Source organism: Notolepis coatsorum (genome assembly GCF_963971535.1).
Source record: "Notolepis coatsorum genome assembly, chromosome: 17".
Taxonomy (NCBI): domain Eukaryota; kingdom Metazoa; phylum Chordata; class Actinopteri; order Aulopiformes; family Paralepididae; genus Notolepis; species Notolepis coatsorum.
This window is the reverse complement of record NC_140181.1, coordinates 102846039-102859705: the sequence shown is the minus strand read 5'-3', so window position 1 is coordinate 102859705 and position 13667 is coordinate 102846039. Positions and strand designations below refer to the sequence as shown.

Below are 13667 nucleotides of genomic sequence, written 5' to 3'. Positions count from 1 at the left end.
GGTGTTTGTGTATCTCTTAGATGAGTTGGGATGTGTGTGTTGTCTATCTAGATGAGTTGGGATGTGTGTGTTGGTTGTGTATCTCTTAGATGAGTTGGGATGTGTGGGTTGGTTGTGTATCTCTTAGATGAGTTGGGATGTAGTGTGTTGTGTAACTCCAGATGAGTTGGGATGTGTGTGTTGTGTAACTCCAGATGAGTTGGGATGTGTGGGTTGGTTGTGTAACTCCAGATGAGTTGGAATGTGTGTGGGTTGTGTAACTCCAGATGAGTTGGAATGTGTGTGGGATGTGTAACTCCAGATGAGTTGGGATGTGTGTGTTGTGTAACTCCAGATGAGTTGGGATGTGTGGGTTGTGTAACTCCAAGATGAGTTGGGATGTGGGGGTTGTGTAACTCCAGATGAGTTGGGATGTGTTGTTTGTGTAACTCCAGATGAGTTGGGATGTGTGTGTGTGTTGTGTAACTCCAGATGAGTTGGGATGTGGGGGTTGTGTAACTCTCAGATGAGTTGGAATGTGTGTGTTGTGTAACTCCAGTAACCAGTGGTTCTGCTCTCCTCTCTCTGCAGACGGAGAGGAGGACTATATTCCCTACCCCAGTGTCCATGAGGTGGGTGGTGAGACTCTTAACTCCATATGAATCACTGTAACAACATCACATCGATCCCACTGTCTCTGCGGTGGTAGACAGGCGCTTAGTCCGCTGCGCTACCCGGCCGCACCTCAAGTTATTGTTTTAACATAAAACGTTTCACGTTATAACGTGATACTGATATCTTTTTTTCTGTTTCTGGTGTGGCAGCAATACGCTTCCGTAGGTTGCTATACATATTATACATTACATTGCTATATGTATTTCCCTGCCACCCCTCGTGCCCCTGAGCTTCACTCCTTATTGTTTTCTAGGTGTTGGGCAGAAAGACTCGGTTCCCGCTCATCCTCCTGCCCCAGTTCGGGGGCCTACTGGATAGAAGGGAACAACCACGAGCTGAGCGACCCCGTGAGCCCCGACAAGCTGCAGCCCCTCTCCCCAAACACCCGCACCAAGCTGGAGTGCAACAACCACCGCCAAACTCTACCGCAAACACTTCCTGGGAAAGGTCAGTCTTGGTGTTGTTGTCATGATGGATGCAATAATTTCAAGTCAGTCAAGTAGTTGCGGTTGTTACAAATTTATTAGGATTAGGGATGTCCGATATTATCAGCCTACCGATATTATCGGCCGATATTGCATTAAAATTTTATATCGGAAATGATCGGTAACAGTTTACATTTTTTTTTTTTTTCTTTTTTTTTATAACCTTTATTTACCCAGGCAAGCAAGTAACCCCACATATATCGGTATCGGTTGATATCGGTATCGGAAATTAAGAGTTGGACAATATCGGCATATCGGATATTGGAAAAAAAAAAAGCCAATATCGAACATCCCTAATTAGGATAATACAGGAGTTGGCTTGAGCAAAGGAGGGGGGGAGGGGAGGTACAGGTATGGCCATGGTAATAGTAGAAAGACATAAATACAGGCAATAAAAAGTATAGTACAGTAGAAAAGTTAAATAGGCAGTGTAAACAATATAATTAACTCTGAATATACGCATAGGAGCAAGTAGGCAGTGTGATCAAAAGTGCAGATGAGGGTCTGTATGCCCTATCAGTTATATTATACATTACAATAAATATAGTTACACTAAACACTAGAATCTAAATATATACAATGAGTAAGTAAAGTATCCAGTATACACAAGGTGCAGTATACACAAGGTGCAGTATACACAGGTGCAGTATACACAAGGTGCAGTATACACAAGGTGCAGTATACACAAGGTGCAGTATACACAAGGTGCAGTATACACAAGGTGCAGTATACACAAGGTGCAGTATACACAAGGTGCAGTATACACAAGGTGCAGTATACACAAGGTGCAGTATACACAAGGTGCAGTATACACAAGGTGCAGTATACACAAGGTGCAGTATACACAGGTGCAGTATACACAAGGTGCAGTATACACAAGGTGCAGTATACACAGGTGCAGTATACACAGGTGCAGTATACACAGGTGCAGTATACACAAGGTGCAGTATACACAAGGTGCAGTATACACAGGTGCAGTATACACAGGTGCAGTATACACAAGGTGCAGTATACACAAGGTGCAGTATACACAAGGTGCAGTATACACAAGGTGCAGTATACACAAGGTGCAGTATACACAAGGTGCAGTATACACAAGGTGCAGTATACACAGGTGCAGTATACACAGGTGCAGTATACACAGGTGCAGTATACACAGGTGCAGTATACACAAGGTACAGTATGCACAGGTGCAGTATACACAGGTGCAGTATACACAGGTGCAGTATACACAGGTGCAGTATACACAAGGTGCAGTATACACAAGGTACAGTATACACAAGGTACAGTATACACAAGGTGCAGTATACACAAGGTGCAGTATACACAAGGTGCAGTATACACAGGTGCAGTATACACAGGTGCAGTATACACAAGGTGCAGTATACACAAGGTGCAGTATACACACGTGATATACGTCATATGAAAACCATTGTATTTCAGACACAAACAATGGTCTCCCTGCATAGCGAGCAGCACTCACCATCACATCACATCGTTATCTTTGGATCAGACGTTAAACCGAGGTCCTGACTGAATCTCGTCGTTAAATAACCCAGGGGCGCTTATCGCAAAGAGTAGAGGGGGTTCCCCGACGTTCCTGGCCAAATTCCCAATCAGGTCTCTGACATCAAGGCCACCTAATCATCCCTCTCCCCCCGTAATTGGCTGATATCAATCCCTGTCTCCTGAGCCGTTCAGCCATTGTGTAGTAGTGTGATGTGTGCCTGGTGCCAGTGTCATGGCAGCCATTGAGCCTGCGTAGCCCAAGGTTGGGTGCTACCAGTGGTGGTGAAGGAGGCAATTTCCACCCTACATTGTGGGGAGTGCTTTGAGTGTCTAGAAAAGCGCTATCTGAATGTAATGATCATTAATTCATTCACGTGTAGGCTTTAGATATGAAGGCCCAGTTATAGTCCAGACGTAGTTTTACATAGACCGGACTCTGCTGGGGTCTGCGCAGACTTGAATTTGAATTTATTCACACACACACACACACACACACACACACACACACACACACACACACACACACACACACACACACACACACACACACACACACACACACACACACACACACACACACACACACACACGATACAATACATGTCATCATCGTGAGAACATCATCATCAAAATGGTGTGCGTGTGCCAGGTCTCCCAAGAAGCTATTTAAAGCTTTTGGAGGCGGAGCCTGGTCACAAACAAAGGCCTCCAAATATGGACAACATACAACATGCATAAGCTTACACACCTACCTACTTACATACATAATATTATGTAACGGTTGTCACATCGTCACCTTAAACTTCCATGACCCGAGGGAGTGTCGAACCCATGGTCTGCCACACCGCGGGCAACAGCACATAGACCGCTATACCAAGAAGTGAACTCACTACTTTGCAACGTGTCTATGTGTCTTTTGAGGGTGAGAGTGAGTTTAACCCAGAGCACCGTCACTTCACAACATCTGAAGTCCATCGTGACTGCACTTCGCGGTACCATCCGTTAAACACATACTGTATACATACATAAATACAGACTACTAAATAATATTCTCAAGTTTAGTTACTATTTACAGATATGATTTGAGCAATTTCTCTTTCAGTGACTTTTTGAAGGTGGAGATGGATTTTGACTCTCGTCGAGCTCGTTCCAGATCTGCGGGCCCCTGCGTGCTATACTGTACTTAGGCTGGCACATGTGAGCTTTCTCCTCTTGCCAAAGATAAGATGCCTATTCCTATAGTGTGCAGGGGACGGCAGACCGGGACAAGCTCAGACAGTCTGTGATTCATGTTGTTGACAACTCGATACATCATTGAAGCATTTTGGTTGGACATTAGAATCAGCGAGCCTCAGGAGACCAAAGTGATGGAATAGAGGACGTGTCGTGTGTGGGCGTATTAAACCCGGACCATGACTCAACTCGTAGTATTTTCTTTTGCAAACTTTCAAGTTTCTTGAGATGGCTGGGGTAAGCGTTAAATAATGCAATAGCGGACCTCTGCATTAGGGATGTTCGATATTGGCTTTTTTTTTTACCGATATCCGATATACCGATATTGTCCAACTCTTAATTTCCGATACCGATATAGATATAATAGATCTGCCCCATGGCTTGACAGCAGTCTCAGGACCCTAATGAAAGAGAGAGACATGGCCAAAAAAGCCTCAGTTAGTTCTGGTTCAATTGATGACAGGCATAAATACTGTGCTTTACGGCACGCAATCAGGTGACAAAACTAAACAAGGTAAAAAAAAAAAAATGACTATTTTAAACAAAGGTTATATGATGCGAGAAATGATAGCAAACAAATATGGAATGTTTTTAATGAAATGATGGGTCGAAAGACAACTGTGTGCACACCCTTAGTGGAATCAAATGGATTTGTTCTCACGAAACCAGGTGAGATTACAAATCATTTTAATGATTATTATGTGGGTAAAGTATCTAAACTAAGGCATGCTATGAATATTTCAAACAACCTTAAAAAAAATTACTGTATTAAGTATATTATAATGAAAGACAAAATGTGTGAATTTGAATTTCATCAGGCTGAAGTCAGTGAGGTGGAGCGGTCACTCCGCTCTCTTCCTGATAGTAAGTTAGCAGGCCTAGATAACCTGGATAGTAAAGTGCTGAGAATGACTGCTGGTATCATAGCATCTCCTATATGTCATATTATGAATAGATGTTTGGATGTGGGCCTATTTCCAAATATGTGGAAGGAGGCTAAGGTTTTTCCTTCACCTAAGGATACCAAAGCTGCTTTTAATGAGGGAAATTCTAGACCTATAAGTATTTTGTTTCAAACAAGCTTGCAACAGATTCTCAACATGCCTATAGAGTTGGTCACTCTACGTCTACTGCTTTGATACAGATGACCGATGACTTGGCTTAAAGCTATAGATAACTATGTTGGTGGGAGCTGTGCTGTTTTTTAGTGTTTTTAGATTTTAGTGCTGCATTTGATGTGCTGGACCATTCTCTACTGGTTGAGAAACTTAAATGTTATGGTTTTAACTCTTCTGCTTTAAAGTGGATACTAAGTTATTTGTCCTCTGGATCACAGAAGGTGTATCTAAATGGCAGCCTGTCCAGTAGCAGAGGTCTAGAGTGTGGCGTTCCACAAGGAAGTTGCCAAGGACATTTGCTCTTCTCTGTATTTACTAATGACCTATCTTGGGCTACCAAATGTGTTACAACAGTACTTTATGCAGATGATGCAACATTGTATTACGCTGCACCATCATGCAATGTACTTAATGAAGTTTTGAGCCGAGAACTTGAAGTTGTGCATGACTGGGTAGTATGTAATATAGACTTGTCCTTAATATCTCCAAGACTAAATGTATTGTGCTGGGAACAAGGCACAGGTTATCTACAAATCCAAAGCTTCATTTAAACTTGTGTAATTCGGCAGTTCAACAAGACGAAAGTACTAAACTCCTTGGAGTGATGCTGGATTGCACTCTGTCTTGGTCTCGGCATATTAAAAAAAAACTGAATAATTTTAGGTAATTAACAATTAACATTACGTATCTCTTGTCGTGGGAATTAACACAACATTATGCATACTTTTGACAATAAATAAAATAAGAACGTGTTCTTACTTGCTAAAATAAAGGTTAAATAAATGTAAAAAAATAAAATAATAATAATAATAATAATTACTTTTGGATATCCGATAATTTCCGATATTAAATTTTAATGCCAATAATATCGGCCGATAATAATATCGACATCGGTCGGCCGGTAAATATCAAAGAGCCAGTACATCTGGACTGTAGACAGTCTGCCCGCACTGTGTATGAGCACTGTATGACAAGTCAAGTCAAGTCAAGAGTTTTAATTGTCACGGCATACAGGTATACAATGAAATGCGGGCACTGTGTATGAACACTGCGTATGAACACTGTATGAACACTGTATGAACACTGTGTATGAACACTGTATGAACACTGTGTATGAACACTGTATGAACACTGTATGAACACTGTATGAACACTGTGTATGAACACTGTATGAACACTGTATGAACACTGTATGAACACTGTATGAACACTGCGTATGAACACTGTATGAACACTGTATGAACACTGTGTATGAACACTGTATGAACACTGTATGAACACTGTATGAACACTGTATGAACACTGTATGAATACTGTATGAACACTGTGTATGAACACTGTATGAACACTGTATGAACACTGTATGAACACTGTATGAACACTGTATGAACACTGTATGAACACTGTATGAACACTGTGTATGAACACTGTATGAACACTGTATGAACACTGTATGAACACTGTATGAACACTGTGTATGAACACTGTGTATGAACACTGTATGAACACTGTATGAACACTGTATGAACACTGTATGAACACTGTATGAACACTGTATGAACACTGTATGAACACTGTATGAACACTGTATGAACACTGTGTATGAACACTGTGTATGAACACTGTATGAACACTGTATGAACACTGTATGAACACTGTATGAACACTGTATGAACACTGTATGAACACTGTATATGAACACTGTATGAACACTGTATGAACACTGTATGAACACTGTATGAACACTGTATGAACACTGTGTATGAACACTGTATGAACACTGTATGAACACTGTATGAACACTGTATGAACACTGTATGAACACTGTATGAACACTGTGTATGAACACTGTATGAACACTGTGTATGAACACTGTATGAACACTGTATGAACACTGTGTATGAACACTGTATGAACACTGTATGAACACTGTATGAACACTGTATGAACACTGTATGAACACTGTATGAACACTGTGTATGAACACTGTATGAACACTGTATGAGCATTCTGTATTAACATTAACTGTATGTATAGCAATTGATGGTCAGGGTGTGGAGAATGGAAATTCACAAGCTTAGCTTCTTCCATCCCCCTTTTCAAACCATTAAGTGGTGTCTGTTGTTACTGTTGTTGTTGTCTATTGTTTTGTGGTGGTTATTGTACTGTTTTGTGGTTGTCTTGTATTGTATATAGGTTGCATGGTTTGAAATAAATAAATGAAACTGAAACTGAAACGGTGTACTTAGACTACTATGTGAGAGCCCTAAGAAGTGAGCATCGTCAAAGTTCAGGTTTAACCTATACTAGTCTTCTGACTTTAACCAACTATAGTTTTAAATTTTTTTTTCGATTTGATTAGATTAGATTCAAATGTGTTGTCATTATTACAACAGAGCGTGTGGGAGAGAGGTGATCGCGAGGCTCTCGCCAGATTAGATCCAAACGAGCCCTAATAGTCTGCTCTCCTTCTCATTACTCCCACCAAATATTTTACATATCTTCTCACTTCCTGCTCATTACCGTAATGAGGACAAGGGATCATTAATTAGTAAGGAGTGTAGAGCGAATCCCAGAAGGCTGAGCTAATAAAACACACAGCCGCCTGGCTGTCTGGCACGTCACACGTCGCTGCTAATGAAGATGCATTAGACTTTCCACCTGGTTTCTGCGCTGGCATAATATGAACTAATGTGATATCTGCCCACAGAGTGGCACCACGGGCTGAAGGACACACAGAGCATGTGTGTGGGTGTGTGTGTGTGTGTGTGTGTGTGTGTGTGTGTGTGTGTGTGTGTGGGGGGGGGGGGGGGGGGGGGGCATGTCTGTGCGTTTTTGTCTGTCTTTGTGTTTGTGGTTATTTGTGTGTGTGTGTGTGTTAGTCTGCATGTGTATGTGTGATCAATGGTGTGTGTGTGTGCGTGTCTGAGTGTTCTTGTGTGCGTTTTTGCCTGTGTTTGTGTGTGTTAGTGTGTATGTGGGAGCAAGGGTGTGTGTGTGCGTGTCTGAGTGTTCTTGTGTGCGTTTTTGCCTGTGTTTGTGTGTGTTAGTGTGTATGTGGGAGCAAGGGTGTGTGTGTGCATGTCTGAGTGTTCTTGTCTGCGTTTTTGTCTGTGTTTTCATTTTTCATTTCATTTCAAACCTTTATTTATACTCGTGAAAGAAAGCACTGAGGTTTCCCTCATTTACAGCGACGACGAGTTAACAAAAGACACAAATATCATAACAGTTAATAATTACAATGAATTACAATTACTACAATGATGGATTAAAAACAATTACATGATTCAGTACATAGGTCAAGTGCAATGCCTTTAAACTCCACGAATGACTGGAATGTTCCGAGCTTTAGAGTCTTTTGCAGGGTATTCCATGTGTACGGAGCATCGTAGGAGAAGGCAGATTTTCCAAGCTCAGACCGAACTCGAGGCACCCTGAGCACAAGCCGATCATTCGAACGAGTTTGGTAGGTGACAGCACTCCAGACCAACAAAGATGTAATATAAGGTGGAAGTTTGCCAATAATTGCTTTGTAGATAAAAAGATACCCATGATAACTACGTCGCAACAAGAGAGATGGCCAGCCTACCCTCTCATACAAAAGACAATGGTGAGTATCATATTTGTCACCTGTAATAAATCTTAGGGCGGAGTGGTAGGCAGAATCCAAAGGCCTTAATGCAGACGCAGACGCATGCCTGTAAATGACATCACCATAGTCCAATATTGACAAAAAAACAGCCTGTATAATTCTTTTCCTACAGAACATAGGAAAACTAGCGCGGTTACGGTACAAGAAACCAATCTTTTGCCGTAATTTTGTAGCTACTGTAGGTTATCTATATGGAATTTAAAAGAAAGTTTATCATCCAGCCATATACCAAGATATTTATACTCACTAACGCTTTAAATATACAAACCATTTGCTGTTGTTAGGTGTAGCATGTCATAATCTATAACCCTGGCTCTAGAAAACATCATAGACTTGGTTTTACTAGCATTAAGCACTAACTTGAGCTTAGCTAGAGCATTTTGGAGAGTGTCAAACGCAAGCTGCAGGTTCACAATAGCTTCCTGAACAGTATCCGCAATGCAGTAGACAACTGTATCATCCGCATAAAGATGAGCCTGACAACCTGCTAGTGCTGAAAGACTAGAAACAATATCATTAATATAGATTGTAAAGAGGACCGGCCCCAATACCGAACCCTGTGGTACACCCTTAGACAATGGCAGGAAATCAGATTGAAAGTTACCTGAATTCACAGATTGACACCTTGAAGATAAATAGTCCTGAAACCAAGCACAAGCGGCTTTATCCAGGCCAATGCTAGCTAGACTATTCAAAAGCAACCCTTCAGCCAGATATGAAGTTCACGGATCCTGCTGTACTTGCCATCCCCATACCTAGGGGAGGGAAAGGGACTAGAGATAATGCAGGATTTATTAGATGACTGGACTGTGGAGATCAGGGCCCTAAAGTCCTCCCTCAATAACTCAGACTGTTGATACCTAATGTCATTAGACCCGGAGTGGATGATGTGTGTGTGTTTGTGTGTTAGTGTGCACGTGTATGTGTGAGCAAGGGTGTGTGTGTCTCTGAGGGACCAGCGGGCCCTAATGGTTGTGTGTGTGTGTGTGTGTGTGTGTGTGTGTGTGTGTGTGTGTGTGTGTCTGTGTGTGTGTGTGTGTGTGTGTGTGTCTCTCTCTCTCTCTCTCTCTAATGGTTGTGTCCTTGCTCTGTTCCAACAGGAGCACTTTAATTACTATTCAGTGGACGGCTCACTGGGACATTTGGTTTTCTCTCTGAAGTACGACGTCATCGGTGACCAGGAACACCTCCGGCTAATGCTCAGGTAACAAGTCCTCTAGTGCTCATCGTCTTGCTCAAGGACACTTCGACACGCTGCCCAGGAGGAGTGGGAATCGAACTGGATACCTCCGGATTACCAGATGACTGCTCTATCTCCTGAGCCACTGTCACCTCCATATATATATACACACACACACACACACACAGAATAACCTGTAATACTGTAATTGTTGCATCTCTACCCCTCAAATAATGAATGATACCTTTTCCATGACAGTTGGACGTTGATGTAAACACTTCTCACATGTGAGATGTTGATCAATGAACATTCTAATGAAGACGTCACTGTTGGTCCATTGAGAGATATTATTAGGGCACGTCTGCTTCATGAGACGGGACAGTGAGTCACAGGACCTCAGGGGTGGAGAGAAGGGGCATGACAGTGACAGTGGGGCGACAGTGGCTCAGGAATTGTAGAGCGGTCGTTTGGTAATCAGAACGTTCCCGGTTCGACCCTGTTGATCTGATAACCATATGTGTGTATAGTGATAGTCTTGTCATAAGAGTCGTGAAATCAGCGAGAGTGTCAACAGTGCAGTCATTTCTGCAGCATGTGACAGATGGACGATTTAGGCCAGTGTGTGTGTGTGTGTGTGTGTGTGTGTAGGGGGGTTGCCTAACAATGATCCATACCGGATAATGTCTTTCTCATATGACGCTTCTAAGAAGAGATTGGAACCATGGCAATACCTGAAATGCACTTGTTGTGGAAAGGATTTTCCTCTTGCAGGACAATAATACATTTATCTTTCTGTCTGTTTGTCTGTTTGTCTGTCCTTCTGTCCTTCTGTCCGTCCGTCCGTCCGTCCGTCCGTCCGTCCGTCTGTCCGTCTGTCTCTGTCTGTCTATCTATCTATCTATCTATCTATCTATCTATCTATCTATCTATCTATCTATCTATCTATCTATCTATCTATCTATCTATCTATCTATCTATCTATCTATCTATCTATCTATCTATCTATCTATCTATCTATCTATCTATCTATCTATCTATCTATCTATCTATCTATCTATCTATCTATCTATCTATCTATCTATCTATCTATCTATCTATCTATCTATCTATCTATAGAACCAAGCTGAAAACCTACCACGATGTGATCCCCATCTCCTGTCTGACAGAATTTCCCAATGTAGTCCAAATGGCTAAGGTGAGACAAGACTGCATGTCAGGTTATTAACTTTCAATTCACTCAAATTAAAATATACATGAACACTGCATTTCCCAACATAATAATAACAACAGCACTTTCATTATCTCTGTAACATTACAGATACATCGGAGATGAAAGCCTTTTCATGGCATGGTATCCACTTCTGGAACTGATTGAATTGAAACTGATTTTACCCCAAACCTGACACATACATAATGCAAATGCTTTATTATGCATACAACATACAACAGTGCTTATTTAAACTGGTGTTAATTTCTCCATTAAATAAAGTTCTATGCGGTCAGGTGGCGTAGCGGAGATTGTGCTCGTCACCAATGCAAGAGGCTGCGGTCTCGACTCCCGGAGAGTCAGCATTGCCTTGGCTCGGGCTGATCGCTATACTAACTCGTTTGGCTGAGTTAGGGGGCGGGAAGCCATGGGTGGGTCCTGGGCGTTATGGACAGCGACCCCTACAGTTCGGTCGGGGCGCCTGCACAGCGAGGGTTACACTCTCCCGGTGAGAATCTGCGCTGCCAGGCTGGCTGCCGGCTGGCTGCCGGCTGGCTGCACATGCGTCGGAGGAAAGCATGTGACAGTCTCCGGCCTCCCGGACCAACAGTAGGGGGGGGGGGGTGCGCAACAACCAGGAAGGGGGTTGGGAATTGGCATAACGACTAACAGTGAGATGGGAGAAAAATCGGAAAAAATGAGGGGGGAAAAGATAATAATAAAAAAAAAATTAAATAAAGTTCTATGTTATGTTATGTTCCTTTATGTCATGTCATGTTATGTTATCTTATGTTGTGTAGTGTTATCATCTCATCTCATCTAATTTTATCTCATCTAATCTGATTTTATCTTATGGTATATCTCATCTCATCTCATCTTATCTTATCTTATCTTATCTTATCTTATCTTATCTTATTGTATGTTATATTATATTATATGATGCCTTGGGGTCAAGTATGTTGAATTTGTGTTAGAACTTTAGATTATATTGATATGTTCTTGTTCCTTTTGACTCCTAGCTGGTTTGTGAAGAGGTCAACGTGGATCGCTTCTTCCCAGTTCTCTACCCAAAAGTGAGCCTCGACTTTAACTGGCTTTAAAAATGACTGGACTTTACATCACATGTTCTCACTATGTATCACTGTATAATTTGTCCCATATATATCATTATTATATACACCACACAACTGTGCCTGAATTCTCATTATATCTGTGATTTCTTTACAGGCTTCAAGGCTTATTGTCACCTTTGATGAACACGTTATAAGCAACAATTTCAAGTTTGGGGTCATCTATCAAAAGTTTGGACAGGTGAGCTGTAGAGGGTTGATGTACAGTAGGTTGATGGAAACATGAATAGAGGCATGATATCATACTGAGACGCTTGCATTAAGATAAGATTTTTGATTTGATTTGAAATCTTTATTTCGAACATGTAAATAAATACAAACAATATAAAATCAAAACAAATCATTGATCTCAAGAAATTAAATGGAAAACAAATAAATAAATAAATAAGCAAAAGCGAAACATAACTCAATTTACATGTTCGAAAAGGAGTAGGAAGAAGTACACACTTATTTAATCCTACCCCTTTTCCACTACTCAAATGAGTGTACTAATTTAAAAGTTTACAAAACAAATATATATATATATATATATATGCAAAACAAAAAACAAAAACTATATAGAAGAAAGAAGAAATAAAATAAAAGTGTAAACACCCGTGAATGTCAAATCCCTTCCTCATCCCTGTACCTCGTGAACATAATTTCCTTATAATTCAGTTTGAATTGTCTCATATTTGGACATTGCATAAGAAGATAAGATAAGATATTCCTTTATTGATCCCTGTGTGGAAATTTGGGGCATCATAGCAGCATGGGGGAGGGGGGAGGGGAGGTACAGGTATGGGCAGGGTAATAGTAGAAAGACATAAATATAGGCAATAAAATTAACTCTGAATATAAAAGTATTAGAAAAATAAACAGCGTAAACAAGGGGCAGATGAGGGTCTGTAATGCCTTATCGGTTATATTATATAATGTTACAATAAATATAGACAATAAATCATTTGAATCTGAATATATACTATGAGGAAGAGTAAACATTAACAACAATAGTCTGATGACAAGCTATTCTAAAAGACGTGATGGGCCGTGTGTTTGGCGTGCAGCGACACGCTGGAAACGACAAACCACGCAAGGTCAAGGTCAAGGTCACGGTCAAGGTCAAGTTTATTAGTACAGTATGTCCCAGACTGGGCTATTCATGTTACAGCAGATAAATAGGAGCTCCAAAAAAACACAGCAAACATACATAAACAAGAAGAACACAGACAGACATGTACAGTACATGGTCACAGGATCAGATCATAACAGTCAACAAGCAACCACAACCATCCCCCCACCCGCCCACCTCAAAGCCGCCCTCTCCTGCCTCCTCCATCGATGGCCCGAATGGAGGTAGGTATAAATGAGAATTCGTATCGATTGTTTTTAGCTGTAGGGGTCTCCAAACGTTGGCCGGAAGGCAATAATTGATACTCCGGATTTAGGGGGTGAGAGCTGTCCGCTCCTGAGCACCTGCTCATCATATATATATGACCCAGACAGCTGAATTGTACCCC

General features: G+C 41.3%; 1 protein-coding gene across 2 annotated transcripts in view; it reads left to right on the top strand.

Annotated features, from left to right (window-relative positions):
- Positions 1-575: 575 nt before the first annotated feature.
- rap1gapa (RAP1 GTPase activating protein a) overlaps positions 576-13667 on the top strand; it is a 57921-nt gene continuing 44829 nt past the window's right edge. For both annotated transcript variants that reach the window (XM_084333202.1, XM_084333201.1), the window contains exons 1-6: positions 576-611; positions 908-1101; positions 9752-9855; positions 10948-11026; positions 12058-12111; positions 12266-12349. In XM_084333202.1, the coding sequence (XP_084189328.1) occupies positions 9848-9855; positions 10948-11026; positions 12058-12111; positions 12266-12349 (225 nt within the window). In that variant the 5' untranslated portion in view covers positions 576-611; positions 908-1101; positions 9752-9847. The remainder of the gene's footprint in view (positions 612-907; positions 1102-9751; positions 9856-10947; positions 11027-12057; positions 12112-12265; positions 12350-13667) is intronic.